The 22,667-nt window shown below is 30.6% G+C and overlaps 3 protein-coding genes across 4 annotated transcripts in view; 2 read left to right on the top strand and 1 right to left on the bottom strand.

Annotated features, from left to right (window-relative positions):
* Positions 1 to 11,367, top strand: part of mute (muscle wasted) — a 47,706-nt gene extending 36,339 nt beyond the window's left edge. For both annotated transcript variants that reach the window (XM_067288462.1, XM_067288461.1), the window contains exons 19-23: positions 353 to 548; positions 613 to 831; positions 4,369 to 4,991; positions 10,539 to 10,641; positions 10,867 to 11,367. In XM_067288462.1, coding sequence (XP_067144563.1) covers positions 353 to 548; positions 613 to 831; positions 4,369 to 4,991; positions 10,539 to 10,641; positions 10,867 to 10,941 — 1,216 coding nt within the window. In that variant the 3' untranslated portion in view covers positions 10,942 to 11,367. The remainder of the gene's footprint in view (positions 1 to 352; positions 549 to 612; positions 832 to 4,368; positions 4,992 to 10,538; positions 10,642 to 10,866) is intronic.
* Positions 11,368 to 12,817: 1,450 nt separating this feature from the next.
* LOC136990209 (neuronal acetylcholine receptor subunit alpha-6-like) lies at positions 12,818 to 14,954 on the top strand. The gene is made up of 6 exons (XM_067288589.1): positions 12,818 to 12,944; positions 13,020 to 13,168; positions 13,243 to 13,287; positions 13,600 to 13,706; positions 13,901 to 14,439; positions 14,510 to 14,954. Exons 1-6 carry the CDS (start codon positions 12,881 to 12,883, stop codon positions 14,779 to 14,781), a joined length of 1,176 nt encoding a protein of 391 aa, XP_067144690.1. The 5' UTR covers positions 12,818 to 12,880; the 3' UTR covers positions 14,782 to 14,954.
* Positions 14,955 to 16,335: 1,381 nt separating this feature from the next.
* On the bottom strand, positions 16,336 to 22,451 carry LOC136989973 (neuronal acetylcholine receptor subunit non-alpha-3-like). Its single transcript, XM_067288284.1, has 6 exons — positions 22,351 to 22,451; positions 21,980 to 22,140; positions 18,186 to 18,230; positions 17,996 to 18,105; positions 16,743 to 17,278; positions 16,336 to 16,670 (listed from the first exon to the last, which is right to left on the bottom strand). The coding sequence occupies exons 1-6, from the start codon at positions 22,418 to 22,420 to the stop codon at positions 16,390 to 16,392; spliced, it is 1,203 nt and encodes a 400-aa protein (XP_067144385.1). The 5' UTR covers positions 22,421 to 22,451; the 3' UTR covers positions 16,336 to 16,389.
* Positions 22,452 to 22,667: the final 216 nt, after the last annotated feature.

Genomic DNA, 22,667 nt, shown 5'->3' with positions numbered 1-22,667 from the left:
AGCTAAGTTAACTCTTAAATTTCTTCTATTACTGATAAAAGCACTGAAATGACATAATGGAATTAAGGACAAAGGCATAAGATGCATGACACTAGAGGTTGCTAATTATGACATATATCAATTCTAAGATGCACTGTATTTTCAGAGACACAGTACTAAAACCTGAAAGAATTGCATCTTACATTCAAATAAAAAATGGTATTTTGACATAATTTTTAAAAATAAAGAAAACGGTGATTATAAATTTCTGATAAATAGATAAATGCTCAAACTTATTATTTATTAGATAAATTAGTATGTATACATATAAATGCATTTAAATAATTATACGATTTTGATTTTTATTTAATAGCATTATGACAGATTTTGAAGAAATCGTCATTCCCGACAGTGAAGAAGATTATAGTAATGATAGTGTAGAAGAAATAACAATACCCGAATATGACAACAAATATGGAGGAAAACAGTGTCCATGTGTTTGTCATTCTCATACCACTGATCTTAGAATGCAGAATAGAATTAGGCATTGTATTCAATGTGGAATCAAAGTAATTATTATTATTAAACTTTTACAATTGTGTATAATTTATAATACAAATAAACTTTATATAGTTTTTAGGTGGACGTATTTATATTCAGACAGGAAAAGTATTAAAACCAGCCCAGGTAATTTATTATACACCAGGGTTATCTGAGATCAATGGAGATAATAAACTAGATGATTATGCCAGTCCAGGCCAGCAAGGAAGTGATTCTCCATTATCAAGTCTTAGTCCCAGTCCAGTTGCTATTGGAAATCAAACTGATGATGATCCACAAGAAGAGCATGAGGTAACTATATTTTATTAATATTTATAGTAGTAAAAAGACACATTCTTACTGAATTTTTTATACAATATAATATGGATTTAGTGGATACTACAGAAACCAGAGGCTTTCTCCCTTAGGACATGTATCCACTTAAGTCAGATAATCATTAAAAGATTGCTATATTGCTTAGATTTTACAATATTTGATCATCTTTTAAATAATTGAATAGGATATTACAGTCAAATAAAAATGTACTGAGGTCAGACATATTGCATAGATATTTATTTGTGAGTTAATTAACACATCAGAACTATTAAAAATATTTATTCACCCATTTAAGCAGGTTGGAAATTCTAGCCTCATAGAAGGAGACTGATTATGGTATAAAAAAAATGTTTGACAGCGTTCTACACAGCTTTCTCCAATGTAAAATGTTTTCTTCTGAAGTTCAATTGATGGCCAGCAAAATGGTGTGGGCTTTTTCTTTGATAAATAAGGGTCCTTTGTCATTAAGATTCTTCCCGAGACTATCATTAATGTACAGTACATTAATGATACTCTCAAGACATTACTTCATGCCATAAAGAACAAATGCCCAGATCTTTTGACAAATGGAATTATCATTCTCCATAATAATGTATGACCTAATGCAACAAATCTAGCACAGACACACACAAGAAATTTAAGTGGTAAATGCTTAGCCATTTACAATATAGCACTGGTTTGCCACCATTAAATTTTACGTTTTTTGGCCTTCTCAAAAAGGCACTCAAAGGAAAATATTTTTGATGGAGCTATAAGAAGACTGTCAAATTTTTCTTATAACTAGTCTCCTAGGGGTCAGAATTCCAAATTGGTTAAAAGGTAGAATGAATATTGTTCTGTATTCTAAAAGTTTTGATGTGTTTCAACTTCCAACTTTGACTCCCTAATACATAGTTTTGTTGGATAAAAGTGCGTAAAAAAACAGAAACCAGAAACAGTAATTGCTGAAATTAAAGCAGCTGTTTTAATATTATTTAGCACTGGAAATATTGAGTGTAATTAATGATTAATTAATTCCGAGAAATCTATATGAAAAGATCTAGCCTGAAGTAAGATTAAAAACTGAAAATTAGGCAAGAGACATTACTGATTACCTGGACTTCCTAAGTGGCATGATTGCCAATTTTTCCCATTTGATTCATTCTGCTTCTGTTATTCTTTCAAAATTCATAGGGTTTCTTAATGCCATTATACAAGAGAGAAATTCTCATGGCAATCTATTAATGTTTGATGCAAAGAACATCAGAAATATTAATAGATCAATTAATAAAAACATTGAAATATCTAAAAATGGAATTGTAAGAACTTTGTTTAATAATTTTAAAGACACAAGAAATTCTGTGAACACTGAAGATAAGCATGGGATTTTTTAAAGTGGTTAACATAAATCATGTGACTTTACCTTGTGTATTAAAATAAAAACATGTTATCTATTGAACCATTTGATTAACAGATATATTAAAGAATAAGAAGAATAGGAATTTTTTTTATTTATTTTATACACAAAGCAGTGTCTACTTAATCAAGATAAAAGTATATTAATAGTCCTATTAATTAATTAAGATATTTGCTAAGTCCAATATCTGCTAAACCCAGGTTTCACTGTATTTTATAATTTAGTTTAGTATTTAATTATATTTGTATAATACTTCTGTTTTTATATTTAATGAAACATTTCATGTGATAAATATTTTTAAAATTTGTCATTTGATTACCATATCAGTAATGATTTGATAAATCATTATACGCTTGAATAAATTTTTTCCATATTTTTAAACTAGTAAAAAATGATATTAATCTATAAAGGTGTTATTAAATAATAATATCTACCTAAATCGGTTTTTTCTTACAGCTTTGAGTTGATGATGATATAATATTTATTATATAATTTTGAAGTAATAAAATTATATTTTAAAAACAAACCATATTATTGTTATTTTAAGCTTTAGCTTGAAATAATTCAAAAACAAAAATTTAACTGAGCCGCTCTGTCTTCACTCTTTAAGTAGCCCATAATAGAAAGTCAGGGCAGTTGTGATTGCTTGTTTCTTGTGTTAAAGTAACCATTTAGTTAACTTTAATTTTTTATGAAACAGATTTTTACAATTTTTAAGTATTGAGTACCTGGCATTTTATATTTTAATTCAAAAACACATTGATGGCTGTATTTATTATGCTACTTTATTAAAATGGATATATTATCTTCGAAGTATTGGGCAGTTATATTGTTGTTCTCTTTTGTTAGTACTTTAATTTTATACTGAATTATCTGAAATTATATTGAAGTTATTTGCGGTTCTTATTTTTAAAATATGTTTTGACAAACAGAAACTTAAATGTTTTTTATTATATATATATATTTAAAATTAAAAGTTGTTGGTTTGTCTGCCTGAATAGATTACTTGAAGTCGGATATAAAGAGGATATATTTACTCATTTCTAGAGTATGAAATGAGTATTAGAATTTACAATATTAAGTTTTTTAATATTTTCAACAGAAAATTATTTCATACTTATTACATGCTGAAGATTATAGTATTTTTAATATAGCAGTTATCAAGTTGTTGAGTATATTGTATCATAAATAATACAAGGAAGAATTAAAATTTACAAAATTTTAATTCTTCCTTGCACAAAAAATGAGCTTAACTGAACTGATTTATTGGAGAACTTAAGCAATTACTATATTTTGTGGGATATAAGATGCTACTTTTGTTTTTTTTTAAAAAAAGGCTAAAAAAATTGCCCTGTGTGTTACATGTGAAGTCATGATCTTCCATAGGATAATTAGCTTCTATAAGTAACATCTAACTAACCCAAATCTTGAAAAAAAATGTTGTTTTTAGCTCTGACAAGAGCTAAACTGATTTTGCATGTATTCATTTAGAATATTTTACTGGTAAACAACTTTTAAACTTTCATTTTTCACTGATAAATAAAATTGTGTATTGTAATTTTACTTATTTTTAAACTAGAATACATTAAAAACAACAAAAAACTAAAAATTTGGTGTTGAGTGTCAAAAGCACAGGATGGCTTAAATATATTAAATACTTTTTCCTAAATATTTTGTGCTGAAATGGAAGTGCATCTTTATATGCCATAAAATGTGGTATATTTAATTTAATTGTTTTCTTATTTCAAGCCTTTCTAAGATCTTTCTAATAGCAATTTCATTGTAACAGACTGTCTGTTATGATTGAATTTGTGTGCTGTGATGTGTGTATAACAGGTGAAATCCATCTGCTCACGGAGTTAGTGTTCTCATTTAAAAAATTTTAGAATGTAGAATTTTAAAAGTTTAAAAGCTATTTTATTGTTTTAATTAATATTTATAAATTTTCTTTCTGTGGATATACAATTCTAATGTTGAGCTGAAAGGTTTGTGATTACTAGGGATTTAATGTAACTATTCAAGGCCTCCAATAAAACAAAGTTGATAATTAGAATTAATCTTTAAGATAGATTTATTTTATAAATATGAAATACATATGTTATTTTTCTTTTTTATAGATAAACATTACATTTTCATCAGAACAAGAAATACATTTTCAATCATGTGATTTATCTGGAAAATTAAATTCTCATGTTAGCAAAGAACAGAGAAACATTGTGGTAAAATGTCTTCCTTCGAATGAACTATCAGAAGAAAAAGTGCAAACATCGCATCCATTTCTAAGTGTTTTGGAAGATTTTTCACCAAATACGTCGACGGCATCGTCAACTCTATTAGTTCCATCCCACGTAGTCATAGAAGATGCAATTTTACCACCGGAAACAAGTCAGCAATATTGTGCACTGCCAGCTGATTTTAGTTCACTAAGGGATGTAATTAAGCTAAACGTTGACAGTAAAAACATCAAAGAACAAAGTAAACAATTATGCAAAAGGTCTGCTGTGATATGTAATAATTCTGATAATATGGAAAATGATAAAAAGCAGGTAGATAAAATCAATCAAACTGATTCTCAAATTCTCTCTTCTGTGGAGAGGAACCTGACTGAAGTGACATGTGCAATGAAGTCAACTTCATTAATCAACCAGCAGAATTCAATAATTAATATCAACACAAGTGTTTCTACAATGGAAATGGAAATACAAAATAAATGTGCAACTTCCTCTGTTAAATGGTCAAGGTTTGTAATTATTACATTTTAATATTTGTAAATTTTTAAAGATATTTTGTTTCTTTTAATGATGCTAAAAAGGTTATTATTAAGATACTACAGTAGAGAGTCGTTAATCCGAATCAATTGGGGACCGGGGTTGTTCGGATTAGTGATTTGTTCGGATAACCGATTATGTGTGAAAAAATATATTAACCTGTCCGATGTTCAAATTTTTCTCCGTTGCGTGTCGCTTCGTGTTTCATTTTCGTCGATTTTAAGTCTAACGAAAATTTTTATAATAATAATCGAGGCTATTGTATCGTTAAAAATTATTTCTTTATTTTGTACAAACAAAGTAAATATATTGAAGAATATAAAAACACTAAAATTATACTTTAGAAGTAAATCTAGTATCAAAAACGTTCGATTCGGCACGACACAGTCCGACTGAAAATCGTTCGGATAACCGCCGATTCGGATTACCGGGGTTCGGATTAACGACTCTCTACTGTAATATCATCAAAATTCTATTAAATATTTTTCTGAATGTAATTTAAATTACATTCAGTAAAGTACAGATGGCATAAAATCGTTTTATACCATCTGTGTGAAATAAAACTGTAAATTACAGTAGACCTCCCCTATAACACGGTAGATGCATTCCGTGTTATATGAATTCCATGTTATACGAGTCACTTAAATTTTACAAATACATGAGCCATTCACAGCCCTGCACTTGTGCAGTTTAGGGGGTACAGCTGTTTGAAAGGTTTTCTTCCATAAAATTAATTGATTCTAGACTAATTTGACTCGGACATTTCCAAATCATGTATAATTTTTTGGGAATAATCCATATAAACTATGTTATAAACAAAAAATTGTAGGAATACTTACCGAGTGTGCATCGTTCGAAGATGCCATTGCTTAAGCTTGTTTTCATCATGGAGCGGCTCATCAAACAGTGGACGCGTTTCCTGATAAGTTATTCTTTCTGCAAAATAATTCGCTGAACTTTGGAGACATCATTAATAGAAATATAATTTTTATGGCCATTGAATAATAAATGTTTTTTAGTAGGTCCACTGCTCGTTTAAACTCAACGGTTTGTGCAATGTCCACTATTGGTCCAGATTCGACCAATCCTGTGGAGACACGAGTCGGCCATGACAATCTGTCTCATTCTTATACCGTGTTATACGAGCCTCTTTTAGAGTGTTATATGAACATGATTGCAATTTTTCCACCGTGTTATATAAATCAGTCTTATATGAACCCGTGTTGTAGAGGGTCTACTGTATATTAAATTCTTTTATTCCATGGTGATAGATAATAAATCTCTTAATTCTTTATTTCATTTTTGGAAAGGAAAAATATGAAAAAAATTGATTTAACAAACAATAATCATTTAAGTGGGTGTTTACTTTTACACTATCTTGCATTCACATTTTATATCTGTCACAGAACAAATACACCTCAAAGTGTAAATATACATATCATCATCAGTTTATGTAGTTTTAAGCATTTTACTGTTTTGAATAAATTATTATGTTATATGAGAAAAAAAGAAGTCAAATAAATGGTGTTCCACCCATAAAAATAATCTGATTAAGATTTTATATAAAAAATTGTTAGAGTGACGAATATTAGTGATGCAAAAATATACACACTGTAGGAATTTGAGTATAGAAATGATAGTTTTGTTGCTTTGTTAATGTGATGTGTTCATTTTTCAAATATGCCTTGTGGAACATAACTTTCAAATTCCAAAAAAAATTAAATTATAGCATGATAAGCTGGAAAACATGAATATATATCAAAAGAATTAAACCAATTTGTTGGAGCAATTTAAAATGTGAGAAAACAACCTAGCTAAGATCTTAATAAGTGTATAGGATGTTCCCATAAGCTCTCAAAGAGACATGAATGCCAAATCTCGGGGAAGCATCAAATACAATGAAAACTGTAAATGAAGTGAAACAAAAACTTCAATTGACCTTGACTAAAGATACAATGGTTAGAACATTAATTAAACAAAAAATAACATAGCATATGATAAAGGGAAAGTGTATCTTGTCTGATATCTAAACATAAGGCAGATAGATTGAATTTCTGTCAAGAGAACTTGAATAAGGATTAGAAAACTAAACCATTTGATTCCCTTTTTTCTTTTGTTAATGTTGTAACATTAAGAGTGCACGATGATAACAGATTTTTGTTTTGGATGATATTCAGTGACAAGAAAAAATTTAAATTAGATGATCATGACAGATTTGCTAATTTTTGGCAGGATTTATATAATGAACAATGGGGTTTTGCTAAACAAAATTTCTTCAAAGGAAGGATGGTTGGAGAGTTTTCTGAATTTGAGACAAGCCGAAGTTAGCCTTTACATAATCAAAAATAGATAGTAATGAGTATTAGTGTTACCACCCGTCCGGTTTTCACCAGGACAGTCCGGGTGAACTATGAATTTTGTCCGGGAATTTCATAGAAATTGTGAAATTACGATGAAACAAAGTTCTTGCAAATATTTTTATAAATTTACACCATTTGAACAGTGAAAGACTTCACACTCATTGAAACTCATTTGCCATTCAGCCATGCTACTCTGTTTACGCCGACGTATGACGCGCAACCTGCCTCTCAACTTTTTTTTTTTTTTTTTTTTTTTTTTTTTTGCTTGTACTGTATGGAGCTAAATTATCTGTTCTTTCTTTCTTTCTTAATTTATGTTACATACGTTACTCCTATGCAAGTTCCTAGTCCCTAACTGTAACTGATTTAGAATGGCATGCACGTTATTCTTCGCATTGTAAAATGAAATTGCGCATGCGTCAGGAACTTCCGTTCGAACAAACCTGACCTGCCGTCCGGGTCAGCGATTTTGTAAAGGTGGCAACACTAATGAGTATCAACAAGTACTGCAAGATCACTTGTCCCATATTTATAAAACTTCAGATGGATAAAGTTTACTTTTCAGCATGACAACATGTCAATACACATTGGCTTAACACATGTGCTTGATTAAATTGACAAACTATTGATGTTATAAAGTGGCCGGCTTGTTTCCCAAATTGCACTCCCATCTAAAAACCTCTGAGGAATTCTGTGACTGTGTCGAGGAAGTCTACAAAAATAATGGGCAATATAATAGTGAAGATCTCCAATAATACTCCTGTAGACTACCGCATCAGTGAAGATCTTTACCATAATCCGTCTCGAGTTGGTTTCTACGACTCGAGAATGTTCTTACGTTGGTTCCTAGAAAAGTACACCTCCACACTCAAATTATACACTATTTACCATTTATTTACAATAGGTAGAATATACAAGCTTGAAAACATAATATTCACTAGATAACAACAGGTGGTGTCTCACGTGTCAGCTTAACCTTCGGGAACTATTATACTCTGGGGAAACTTCGGTCAGTTTGTGGAGTTTGCTCAACTATACGGCCCGTCCAGTCTCCGCACTTACTTGTCCCTGAGATCGTTATCAGAGGAGAACACACACACTATGCTCAGCGGGCTGCCCAAGTGCCTGAGACTACCGTATTTTCATTCTCTTGCCCTTCTCCCCTTTTCTCACGCCTGTCTTACTATTTAAAGAGTTTTTGAATGACAACTTCCAACCAATCAGGATTCTTCTTTTCTTCGGAAGCTTTTCAAAACGTCGGCCCTTCTCCCGACAAAACAGCTTACCGTAACGTCCGTCACTTGTTTACATTTTTTCTAGTAAGCTAACATGTGGCAAACATATTGCCCGCCCACACACAAGTCCAATAAACAAAGACAGTACTCCCTTTGTTTCCCCGACTGTTTACAAATACAACACCAGGTGGGACCAATTAACAAGGTCGTGTCGCTTTTGTCCCTACAATCCTTTACAATAATGATAGAAAACTTCACAATGCAATAATGCTGATTTGGTACAAAGTACTGTAGATAATTCCAGTTTTGCATAACCTTATGGAAAGCATACCCAATCAAATTGTTGAAGTAATTAACCAAAATGGACTTTCCCGTAGTTATTAAATTTAATCAACATTTTGATTTACAAATAAAACAATTCTTATTTTGAGGTTATGTATATATTTTTGCATTAATAAGATTTTGGATTTCATGCATTTGTTATGTTCTCTTTTACACTTTATAATGTTCAGTAGTCATGCACACTGATTTATCAACATTGAATTTAATGCAGAATACATAAATTCTTCAAATATATGAAAATTGTGAGTCGTGTAGATTTATGCTTTGCCGTGTATATTAAAATAATTTTAAATCAATTTACAAACTTTAAACTGTTCAAAATCTTTTCTTGAACTTTTAAAGTCATTTATAATTTTGTATATAATTTTTTTATTTTTACAAATTAGTATTTTATTTGAAACAACCAATTTATTCAGAAGAATTTAAATCTTAACTTTAAAAAAATCACAATCCCAGACATTTATTAAAGAAAGCTTTATAAAATTAAATGTAGAAAAATAGCTATTATTTTTCAATTACATTTTTCATCTTTCGGCTATGTGTCATATATGAACAGTGTAATCAAACAGAAAATCTTTTTCTTTCTTGTTTAGTGCTTTTTTCAAATTATTGCAATGTAATTTTTGAGTACATTGGTATCTCAAGAACCTCCTTGCATTCTATTTTTTATAATTAGCAACAAACATTGCAAGTAGGTTTTTGAGAAATATACTATTATTTCTGAGTGGGAAGTTTCAAATATCTCTTCTTTACTACAATTGAATATTTTGGCAATGGTTACTTTGTTGGTTTACTTTTGTTATACAAAAAACTGTAAAAGCCATATTAAACCGTGAAAGTAGAATAAACAAGAAAAGCCATGCATACAACAAATAAGCATCCATAAACCCTGTTTATCCATTGCATTTATATTTTTGATTTGATTTTTCAAGATTTTTAATATTTTCAAGTCAGACAGGATGCGGATCTCTATTGGCTAAGTTGACGAATTGTTTCCGGCCAATTTTTGAACTAATATTTTTATTATTTGTCAAAATCTGATATACTGTTATGCTGCCATTTTGATATCTAATGATTCGTGTTGTTATTTTTCTTTTATATCCGATTTCAAATTTACAGAGTATAAGTTTCTTACGTATACCATTGGAAATTTGATTATTCTTTAACAAACCGAACCAATTATCTGGAAACAGAATATATTGAGGTGTCATTTCATATATGTTAAACCAGTGAAATGTAGATTAGATGTTGGCCTAATGTTGCAATAGATCCGACTTCAAAATAAATGTAAATTTCCATGATTTTTTCATATTAGTATGGCTTAGAGCATCATTCCTATTGTTTGTTCTTGCAACCAATTCCTATTGTGGCTTAGTATTGTCTGTAATCTACTATAAGGCACACAAAGGTGCCACTTCTTTACTTTAAATCAACTACCAATAACCGGTATCGACTTCAATTAAAACAGAAAAGAAATAACTAAAAAAACTGATTTGTATTTTAAAACTTTTCTAGTCAATTGAATTATTTAACTATATTAATAATTTTTTTTTAAAGACAAGTGATTTATTGGCTTTTATAGGGAGGAAGATAAGATTTTATTAGAGACGTGCCAAAAACTTGGTGCTAGTGAAGATACTTTTAAATTAGTTTCCGAACAATTAAAAGATAAAGATCAACTTCAGGTAAACTATATAAAGACATTTTATTTTATATATTTGCAAACGGTATAATCTGTTTTTAAAACTTTTAAGTAAATTTTTAAACTTAAATGTATAATTGATTAAAAAAATAAAAAGTTATTTAATTTTATAAATTTTTTATTAGTATATTTTAGGCTTATTTAATACATAATTTAATTACTAAAGTAAGCAAAAATAAATTTAATTGCAATTTTTATTTCCTTTTAGGTTGCTAACAGATTCCAAGAATTAATGAAATTGTTTACAACGGAAGAAATCGAAAAAGATTACGACAGTGATTGATTCTAATCACTTTTATTTATTATTTAAATTATTAACCATTAAATGACTTTTATAATCGTGTCATTTTTATCAAAAGACTTTAATTATTGGCGCAAAAAAAAGAAACACTAATCATAATTATGTAAATAAATCGAGTATGTGTGATGTTAGCTCAGTTATTTTAATATAATAAATGTCAATAAATTAATACTACATTTAAAGTCATTTGTAGAATATCTCATATAAACGTTTTGGTCGTCTTTATTTATAAAAAAAAACAAAATTGTTTTATTAGTAATATTAGAAGAATGTATCCCTTGTACAAAGTTTTTGTGACATATCTTGTACAGTACATATTTCTATGAGATTTTGTGTGTGACTGACTGTTTTTAACAAGATATTTTAAAAACAATTATCGGCGTAATAAAATTTTACTATAAAAGCTAATGGAGTGTCGTTTGATTAACACAAGATTTTATAATTACAACGTAATACAAATAAAGCAAAATTGGAAATTAATATTTTTAATTTAAGATTTATATTAAGTTTAAAATCATATTTTTATCTCCTCTGCTATACTCGTGTCCAAAAAGTAATCATAACCGTCCAATCCGTAGAGTTCGGGTACATTCTACACAATTATTCTTGTTAGATTAGGATCCGGGAACTCAATACAGTTCCATGAACATTGCAATATTGTGGTCCAGGTGTTTATGTTTAACATGGCTGCAAGTTTTTTGCAAGAGAGTAAATAGACGAAGTTTTGTGAGACTTTTACGAGATATTGTGGGTGTAAGTTTCATTTTCCTGGATGATGATAACCGCTTACCTACAGCTGCAGGGATGGAAACCTTTTTGAGTTTGCGTGCCATATAATGAGAATAATTGTTTAAAAATTCGAATAACGATATTTAAACATAAAGAGCCCAGAAAGTAAATGGATGATCTGAAAAGATTGAAAAAAGGCAATAAACCGAAATCATATGATACGTTGAGTGCCATTCGCCACACCTGCTCTGGAGAGAATAGATGCATCTCTTCAGCCTCCACCAAGAATACTATAGAAGCTTCAACAGATTCCATTGTTCAAGAACGAACTTTGTTTCAGACAGAACCGATAAATTACACTATAAAGTGCGAGAGAGTGCATTTACCAAGAAAAATAAATTCATTGCCTCTAATTAATACTAGAAACTACAATACCATTACATTCTGCTTAAATCCATCTAATCCGTGAACTAACGCCACATATTTTCCCCTCTGACCATATCTGTTGTTTTCAGGAAACTTAAATATTGACATCAGAATTTCACTAACAGAAGGTAACCTTCTGGCTACAATAGAGTCTACAAAACACTGGTCGCCCGCCTAAAAATTTCATTACACACGAGTGGTGTATAATGAAATTTGAAATTGGACAATGTTACAAGATGGATGTTTTTTTAACGGTTTCCATCCTCGCTAAAGGCCTTTAAAGGCATACATGTAAGAGATCTTTAAATATGATTTTTTTACGTATTCCTCTTCGCCCTGTGGGCATTAAGAAGTCCTTTTTCCATGTCCACAATAAGGGCGGCCGAGTGCAACTAATACTGCATTATACTCTCGATGGGAGTTTTATTAATAATTTTCTTCGTTATTTATTTAAAAAAAAAACTGATTTTTACGTAATGATGTTTGTGACGATAGGTAATTCAATTTCTTTCCACGTGTAGATGGTGTCCTTTGCAAAATATCATTAATTTAATGTTTTTCGCTACATTTTAAGTTTCAAAGTGAACTTAATTAATCGATAGAAGGACCACATTTTCGGTTTATATTTATATATCTTTTGGTTTTCTTCTCGGTTACTGATACAGAGCAACCTCGAAGTAACACGATATAACCGAGGGGTGTTTTGTGTAATTTTATCCACCCATTTTGCATTCGCTTATCATTGTATCGAAATCTTTATTGTACAATGGATTCTACATTATTCAAGATTCACTTTATTCTTACGATATTTTCGGGTTTATATTTTCCAGGTAAGAGTATAAGCTTTATATTTTGGAAGGAACGTTATTCTGGCCGTGTAATTATGTGTTTGGTTTCAAAATTAGCGCTATCGGACGAGGCGGATGTTCAAAAATTGGTCCAACTTCGAAAGTCGTTACTGAAAGATTACGAAAAACAAGTTCGTCCGGTGGTGGTGAATACCAATTCGACTGTGGTTAATTTAATTATATACCCCGTGTACATTCAGGAAGTGGTAATTATTCTTTACTTATATTCATGAATATTTTTTCAACAATTGGATTTCTTACAAGATCTAAATGGTTTTAGGACGAAGACAAACAGATATTTGTTATGGACGTTTGGTTGAATTTGGTAAGTCAAATATATAAACGCTATTCTCTTATTTAATTTATAAGCAATAAGGCCGTCGGCATTTATTTCAAAGTTGCATTCATGCACAATGGAATAATTGAAATTTTTAAATTATAATGAAAATTTTACTGTTATAATTTCTATTCTTTTTTACACGTGTTTTGTTTTAGATAGGGATACAAGGGCATTTCCTACCTCCTTGCACCCCTCTCGAGGCACCCTTGTTATAAGAGATTATAATTAAGAAAATAATAATGAGAAAAGTGGATAAAGAAGTAAATTTTTACACTAAAATTTCTTTTTTCTGCATAGGAATGGGATGATAAACGGTTCCATTGGGACGAGAAAATTTACGGAGACATATCAATAGACTTTGAAGAACAAGAAATATGGAAACCGGACATAAAAATAATATCGAGGTGAGGACGAGATTTAAAAATAAACCCATTATTTTGTGAGAAACTCAAAACCTTCGATGCCTCGCGCGATCTTTTGTGGTTTCTAATTCAATCCGATAAAGTGTAAAGTACAGTAGTATAATGCTGAAATTAGTGTTTTTGTTTGTGTTTTGTTTTTTGCTTTTCAGATAAATTAACCGTTTTTCTTTACACAGCTCACCAGTAAGTAACGTAGATCCTTACGGAAACGTTTTAATCAATGTACAGAAAGATGGAAAAGTGCGATGGAACCCTCCCGCCACTATCAGAAGTCGTTGTTCGATAGATTACTCCGATTATCCGAAAGATTATCAAACGTGCACCGTGAATATGAGTTCGTGGACCAGTTTAGGAGAAGAGATCGACCTGTACATGTTGCTGGAATCCGCGGACACTTCCTATTTGGACAACGACAATCCCAATTGGAAGCTAACGAACAGTAAATGTCAAAGGATTATTCTGAAACACGATTGCTGTCCGGAATTTTTCGTCATGATTTCTTGCAATTTCGTTTTGAATCGAAAGGCCGCTTACGGAAGTGACGTAGAATGGGCCTTTTCTTCGGTGGTCGTCCTGCTGACGTTAACAATGTTTTGGATGCCTCCCGAAAAAGGAAAGAAGTTACTTCTGGGTTGCACTTCTTTGCTCATTCTGTTTGGAGAATTATTGTTCTTCACTTTGTCGTCTCCTTCTCGCGGAATAGCCATCTACACAGGTTTGTCGCCATTTTCTTACTCTCGACGTTTAGTCTGTTATATTTATAATTTTCTTTTCCGTTCTTTTAGCGTATTTAATCGAACAGTCGATATTCGTGGTATTGGCCGCCATTGTGATGGAAGTGGCCGTTCTTAATTTGTCACGCTTGACCGTTTTCGAACCTCCCGACGCATTAATGGACGTCCTATCGCGGTCTGTCAAGAAAATCTTCTGTCTTTGTCCTCCGGATGAAAATAAAACATCGATTCATAAAGACTGGTACACGGTGGCGTTATTCTTGGATAGAATATTCTTTCTTCTTTTCTTCATCGTCTTTGTTTCGATCAGGAAATGGGTCTGATTTTTTTTTCTGAAATTCTTTACCACAAATTTCCTTTTTTATACCTTAATAAAGGCTCAATTAAAGAGAATTTTAAGACAGAAAAACGTAGTATTTATCGGTTTCATTGTGTTTGTGCAATGTTTGTTTGACAAAAATAAGTATATAAATAAATAAAAATGAAGGGAATGTATCTGTTCCATATTTTTTAATAAAATTGATTTGTTTTTAAAACTGCTTACAGTAGAGGAAGGTGGTGCAAGATGGAGACATGGGGTAAGACGGGACGTCTGTTTATTCGTGGTTAACGCGCTTTCATCTAGCTGTTATTTGGGAAACTAAATGTCAACCTCAGAAGGGATCGCGGGACGAGAGAACGTCCGAATCGCTCTCTTTGTTTGGAAGTAAGACAGTTTTCCACGTTTCGAGCAATACTTCATCTAATTTTACGCCCGCTACAAAGTTTCTACAAAATAAGTATTATTGTGAACTTTTACATTACCTTTTAGATGAAGATATTATGGTATTCGAAGTAACCTTTAAGACCGAAATTGTTTAGTTTTGAAATAAAGTTGACCCGTGTTTGCAGTCAGTATGAAAAGTGCACGTTGGGGCAAGATGGGGTATCCCATCTTGCCCAAGGTTGGCCGCGAATTCTGCTACCGGCTAGAGGCGCTGCAATATAGTGCAGCGAACTAGTTTTAAATTCGTTGTCATTGATAATTCTATAACACCTTTTCGAATATATAAAATAATAATTTTAAAAATGATTCTTTTTATAGAAAATGAAATATTCCACTTTTAAATCATATCTAACTGTAATAAATTTATACAGTATATACTGTATTACTTTATTATTTGTTTTATTTTATTTATGAAAACATTTTTTTAATTTAAATACTTTCTTAACAAGAAATAAAATGTGAAATAACAATCGAAATAAAAATTTTTTCCACGAAAAAAATATCGTCTGCTTACAAAATAGCGAAACTGAGCATGCGCGAAGTGACTATCGTCTGGTAAAGTAAATACGAGTAAGTTCAAACTTTTATATTTATTTATTCGGAAAATAATAACAAATATAGCCGCTGTGATTAAATGGGCACACTGCCCAATATTGATTGGGCATTGTGCCCATTTATCACAACGACAGTTTAACCATTTTAATTTGTCCTTCTTGTATATAAAAATAATATCCCCATCTTACCCGATGGGTGGGGCAAGATGGTGCATTTACGTATAATTTTAAAATATTAAATTTTCTTGCTTTAAAAACGTTTTTCAAAAATTAAATTTTGTATTATATGTTACCAAATGTTGTAGTTGCCGAGAATAAGAAAATTATTGTTCTCATTAAAGTGGCTGCCATATTATAACTTTTCAAACATTAACGTCCTCATCCTGCCCACCTCTCCCTAATTATAAAGTATATAACTTGCTTTCGAACAATACTTTGTCTTGTGAGAATTACATTCATAAAATGGAAAAAATTTCGGGAGTAATTTACTTATATAAAATTAAATCACACATAAATTGTTAATTTAGATTTTACTAAAATAAAAAAGAGGATAATTTTTAAAACATTTTTTTTTTTTACATTCGAATAAGTTTTAATATATTTTCACATAATTAACACAATCGAACGACGACGACGACGATTACAAATGATATAAATAGAAATCTGTCCATAGCCTTTGCCACCATCTTCCACACTTCTTCGGGACTTCTCTTCGCCTTCGGTTCGTCCCTCGTATCGTGTCGACAGAACAAACACATAACTCTTCCCACATTTCCGTAAAGAATATCCGTCAATTTAGGCGGTTCCGTTCTTAGTCTTGTCACTAGAAGGACTAAAATTTCGAAGAGAATAGCAGACACCACGATGTAAACCATGGAACGAATTGGATATACTACAAGAACGTGAATCATTCAATAAAGTTATTCGTATTAAATTTATTTAATTAATTAAAATTCTGACTTACTCGCAATATTTTTGGATATCGGAGACTCGACGATATTCACCACGTAGAAGAAAAGACTCAAGAGAATAAAAATGGACGTTGCTCCTAAAGTCAACTTCTTATCGTTGGAAGAAGGTAACCAAAACATTAATAGCATTAAAATGATGGAAACGATAATTGGCAATTTAACGATTTTTATCTCTTTGGGAGGCATCGATTGAATTTTAAAAGAATAGACAACGTATATCCGATTCCTGGATACGTTCTCTTCGTATCTGACTATCCTTTTCACTTCGTAACCTACAAACTTCCATTTGGTGCTGATGGATTTGGGACCATCTCCGTGGATTTTGGGACTTCCTATTCGGAGATCTATGTTGAGATCTTCTGGAGTCCGCGCCAAAAAACTTATATTACACGTCTGAACGGTTTGCAAATAAATGTCAAAGGTCAGTGGACAGAGTGATTTGAATGTGCCTCTTACCGACCAATAAATCGTTCCTAATGCTTTAATGACGGGTCTGGTTCTTAGTTGGATGTGACTTTGATCGGGAGCACTGAAAATATTTTTTAAAATGTTACTGAAAAATTATTTTATCAAAAATAGTGTAAAATCAGTAAGTTATATTGCATGTATTCTAAATATAGATAAGTCGTGAGATGAGAACCAGAGAGTTTTACCTGACTTAGAGACAATTTTACGGTTAAATATGGGATTATTTATTAATGTTACATAAAACAGATATTTTCAAAAATAATATAAGTTGTTGTAATAACCCATTGGAGTTTTATCTTTTTTTGTTTAATATTAAATTTGTTTATAAGAAAAGAAATTATGTCTAAATTCCTACACCATCGTGAATGTGGAGGGCTAGGCCCTAAACAATGGAGGGCCCTACACCATATTCTGCTTAAGGGACTAAAATTTCTAGATTATCATGCAATAAACTTTGATTTTATTTTAATAAAACAGAGATGCAGCCTCTTAAATTATTCTAAAGCTGGTAGATTCGAAAGATGCAGAAAAAAATTTAATAAATAAAGATTGAAAAAATGTCTAGAAATTATGATGCAAATTAGAGTAATAGTAATAATAAATAAATAAATACACGAGAAATTATATCTTTTATTAACCTACAGCCCAAATTATATTAGTAGACAGTGATTTTTTTAGAAGCAACATTTTTAACTTGTATGGTGTAAGGACACTCAACACGAGGAATAGCTATGCCATTAAGAGTTTATTTCTCAAAAACTATAAGTATTCAATTTACCTCTCAAGAATGGTAATTTTAGGTAACCAAATATCCTCTTCATATACAGGAAGAGAATCTAATCCTCCAAATTCATCGGGATTCCAAATCATTCTATCATCTTGCCAAATCTATAATTCACTCCTCTAAATAAATAACTCATTTTACATCCAAATAAATAAATAAATAAAAATTTAAATTGTCCAAATACCCGACGAATGGATCCTTCTAGTATTAGAGTTTCATTCTTTTCTATCTGTAAATATGATCACAATTAAAAATATGACATTCGTATAAACATAAATGTAAGCATATTTTCTATATTTTAAATAAATATGAAGGAGTATCAATGGTTACAATCGTAAAAAAATAAAATTTTAGAATGATTTTAATTGAAATATCAGTATGATTTCGTACTAATACTGTAGACCAGGGATGAGCAAAACGCGGCCCGCCAAGCATTTCTAAAATTGAATTTATTTTATCAACTTTCTCCCATCAATATATTGTTATAAAATTAATTATAATAAAATGGTAGTACATACTAAACCGAAACAATTTTTTGTGACGAGATACACACTTGTCGGCGACTTGTTTAAACATGCAATACGAACGCGTTGCGTCTGTGCTTGTTTGTGTTTGCTTCTGTCACACAATCAGTCAGACTGGTAAGCTGTTAACTAGCAATTTTAGCAATTCTTGTGTTTCTTGAAAGGCGTGAGTGCAATATTATTGTCAAAAAGGTAATATTAGTTTTTTTTAATTCAAAATTAAGTTTTCCTACAAATTTTTTTAACTTTCAAATTTTTAATCCATAATAGCATGTCGGAAAAAGCAAACAAAAAAAAAAAAAAAAAAAAACGGAAGGTTGCGGATGAGCACAGGCATTTCCAAGAAGAGTGGAAATTTGATTATTTTTTCACTTTCGTCAAAGTTAAAGCTGTATGTTTAATATGATCAGAGACTGTGTCGACATTAAAAGAATATAACATAAAAAGGCATTACGATACAAAACATGAACAACAATATAAAAACTTAAGAGGACAAAAAAAAAAAAACAATAATCTCTAAAAAATTGTAAAATTTCTTAAAAATAAACGAGTTTCAAAAATTAACTCTTTTTTATCCGATTTCGAAAGAGCTAAGAACTGAGATGGACACCGTGAAATTAATAAATATTCCTTACTTTATTATTCATTATCCATACGTTGATCAAATTATCCAAATGCATTTCACAAATCTTTTGCCTCTTCAGATCCACTGAAGAGGCAAAAGAATTTGTGAAATGCATTTGGATAATTTGAATAACAACGTATGGATAATGAATAATAAAGTAAGGAATATTTATTAATTTCACGGTGTCCATCTCAGTTCTTAGCTCTTTCGAAATCGGATAAAAAAGAGTTAATTTTTGAAACTCGTTTATTTTTAAGAAATTTTACAATTTTTTAGAGATTATTGTTTTTTAAATATACAATAACCGATCCCATTGCTTGATATTTGTTTAAGAGGACAACTCCGGATAGATAAGTTTAATCAAATGGAGAAAAACTTGGGAAACCAACAGGCTTTTAAAAATCAAGCTATTTTATCAAATACGGCAGTAAAGGCTAGTTTTGTTGTCAGTCAAATACTGGAAAAAAAAATGAAACCCTTTGCGGATGGAGAGATGATAAAAGCATGTCTGACTGCTGTTGCAGAAATAGCATTTCCTGATAAAATAAATATTATTTCAAACATTAGTTTATCAAGGTTCACCATTGCGAGAAGAATTGAAGACTTGTCCGAGAACATAGCAACAACGCTTCGTGAACGCATTGCAAAATTCGAATACTGTTCTTTGGCACTTGATGAGAGTTGCGATATTAGCGATACAGCACAACTGCCTATATTTTTACGTGGTATTGACACCAAATTTAATATTACCGAAGAATTGTGTTCACCGATTCCAATGCAAGGGACTACAACCGGCAAAAACCTGTACGATGAACTAAAGTCTGTGTTGGAAAATTTTTCAATTTCATTAGAAAAGATTATTGGTATATCGACAGATGGAGCACGAGCAATGTCAAGCATGGAGGTAGGAGTATCGGGAAGGCTATTTCAAGACATTAAGAAGGTCGCAGGAAGGGAAATATTCGTTAACCACTGCATAATTCACCAGGAAAATTTGTGTACGAAAAGATTGAGTTTGCCAAATGTCACAGTACCAATAATTAAACTAATCAATTTTATAAAGTCGCGCGCGTTAAATCACCGTGAATTTAAAGAATTCCTGAAAGATTTAGAAACTGAATATGGCGACGTGGTTTTTAATACCGAAGTACGTTGGCTTAGTAGAGGTGCAATGCTAAAAAGAGTATACAACTTAAAAAGCGAAATACAATTGTTCTTGGATATGAAGGGATATGCCTTTTCTCATTTCGTTAATAAAGAATGGATGTGCGATTTTGGGTTTCTTGTCGACACGACTCAGCATCTCAATGATCTTAATGTGGAATTTCAAGGCAAAGGACAGTTTATTCACAATTTGTATGATAAAATTCAGGGCTTTAAGCACAAATTAAAATTGTGGAAACAGCATCTTTTGCAGAATAATGTGTCTCACTTTCCACATTTAGAAAAAGAAAACGTTACTACTTCTCAAAAATACGCACGATATATAGACATTTTAATTAACGAATTTCAATTACGATTCCAAATGTTCAAAGCTGAGAAGACAGCGGTTTCCGCGAAAATGTTTTCCTCGCCATTTAATATCGATGTGGATACAGTTCCCGAAGACTTTCAAATGGAAGTGATTGACATGCAGAATAATACCTATTTAAAAAATGTATTTTTCTCAGTAAACATCGAAAATTTTTATAAATCTTACGTGAGCCCTGAGAAATTTCCGCTTTTGACGAAAAATGCAAAGCAAATGATGTCTCTGTTCGGAAGTACGTATGTTTGCGAACAATTATTTTCAACCATGAAATTAATCAAAAATGACCACCGATCAAGACTGAGTGATGCACGATTAGAATGCTGCGTACGTGTAGCTACCTCATCAATTCCGGCTGATATTGATCAGCTTGTATCGAAAAAACAGTGCCAAATTTCTCATTAAAAATTTCAAGTAAATTCGTTTTTCTGTTCTTTTCTCGTTTGTTTTTATTTTGCATTAAAATTTGTATATGAAATCTTTACTATTTTTTAAATTTTATATTTTTTCATTCTAATATTTATTATAAATAAAGTTTTGTAAATTATTAATAAGTGTTACTTTATGTGCGGTTCGCCAAAAAATTTTAAAATTTAAATTGGCCCTTTGATTAAAAAGGTTGCTCACCCCTGCTGTAGACCAATAAAGATAATTTATATATTAATCAAAAGTAGTAATAAAATAGTTCAGATAATTATTCCTAATATTATTAAAAATATAATTGATAAATGATCAGATTCCTGGCCATTATGCCTTCTATATTATACGCTTACATACTGTACAATACATACAATATATGCACTGTGTTTAATAGCAATTAATTTGTATAAGGTTTTTTTACGGATTTACTGTTGCATGGTATGTATTTTGATACCTTATCGTTTAATATATGAAAAAAGAGAGAAAAAATATCATTTTCTATATCTATATTATGCTTACATGTTGTTTTTTCTATAAAGAAAAAAAATATATAGAAATAAGATGCTTATATAATGCTGAATTTTCATATTTTATAACACTACAAAGCGATCTTATAAAAATTTATCTAAATTTATCTAATTTATTTAAAAAATAAATTTTTTATTTATCATATCCATTTACATCCTTGTTAATTGGATAAATAACGAGTGACGACGCTATTAATTTGACTTTCAACACAATAAATCATCTCATTTTTGTGGAGTGGTAAGTTAAGAGGCATTTAAAATTCATAAATAAAACGAAGAATTGGCCTAACACTAAATTAATAATTGTTCATTTTATTTCCTTCAGCGTATAACAATAAAATATGAAGTGCTTACCAGGTCCATGCTGTATATAATTGATAAAGTGAGATTAACTACCGTGTTATTTCCCTGGCGTTGAACGGGATCGACTTGTTTATCGTAATTATTTAATAATTTCGATCGTAATCTCTTGATGCTCATCCATTCTGTGTTATTCTGTATGTCTGCCAACGTTCCTTTGAAATAAAATGGCGGTTTTAAATAAATTATTCATAAATTAATTTTCTAAATTGATGCCTTCTAGGATTAAACGATGCTTTCATTCATTTCTAACGTTGCGAATTATATTATTAATTTAAAAATAACTGAAATAACAATACGAGGTAGTCTATCGAATATGGTGAATAATCTAATGGTAAAAAATTATAAAGAAATTTGTTACTTACTCGAATGAAAGACGAAAGAAATGAAGTGCACAGACAAATATATTTTGAAAAGGCATTGTGTAAAAAGCATTTTGAAGCAACACGAAACGACGTCTGACCCGTGGGCGTTCATAGAAATACAATATCCAGTGACTTTCGATAAGTGATTAACCCCTAAAACGTCTTATTTTTTATTTATATATAAAATTTTAAATATATCCTCTATTCTAATATCTTCTAAATGTATTTAAACTTTTTAATATAAAAGTTTAAATACATTGTGAGTTACTAGTTTAATTAAGTGCAAAGATAAATATTTAATGTGCTTCCTGCAATAC

The sequence above is a fragment of the Centruroides vittatus genome, unplaced genomic scaffold (assembly GCF_030686945.1).
Source record: "Centruroides vittatus isolate TY-2023 unplaced genomic scaffold, ASM3068694v2 scaffold_861, whole genome shotgun sequence".
Classification (NCBI taxonomy): domain Eukaryota; kingdom Metazoa; phylum Arthropoda; class Arachnida; order Scorpiones; family Buthidae; genus Centruroides; species Centruroides vittatus.
Note: the sequence above shows the minus strand (reverse complement) of the source record. Positions and strands in the feature narration are given on the sequence as shown.

Bases quoted from the DNA above. Each gene is read 5' to 3' on its own strand.
- LOC136990209 (XM_067288589.1), top strand. From the start codon at position 12,881: ATGGATTCTACATTATTCAAGATTCACTTTATTCTTACGATATTTTCG. The intron at 12,945-13,019 runs GTAAGAGTATAA...TTTCAAAATTAG, and splicing joins TTCGGGTTTATATTTTCCAG to CGCTATCGGACGAGGCGGAT. The intron at 14,440-14,509 runs GTTTGTCGCCAT...CCGTTCTTTTAG, and splicing joins CGGAATAGCCATCTACACAG to CGTATTTAATCGAACAGTCG.
- LOC136989973 (XM_067288284.1), bottom strand. From the start codon at position 22,420: ATGCTTTTTACACAATGCCTTTTCAAAATATATTTGTCTGTGCACTTC. The intron at 17,279-17,995 runs GTAAATTGAATA...AAATATTTTCAG, and splicing joins AAAATTACCATTCTTGAGAG to TGCTCCCGATCAAAGTCACA. The intron at 16,671-16,742 runs GTAAGTCAGAAT...ACGTTCTTGTAG, and splicing joins GATATCCAAAAATATTGCGA to TATATCCAATTCGTTCCATG.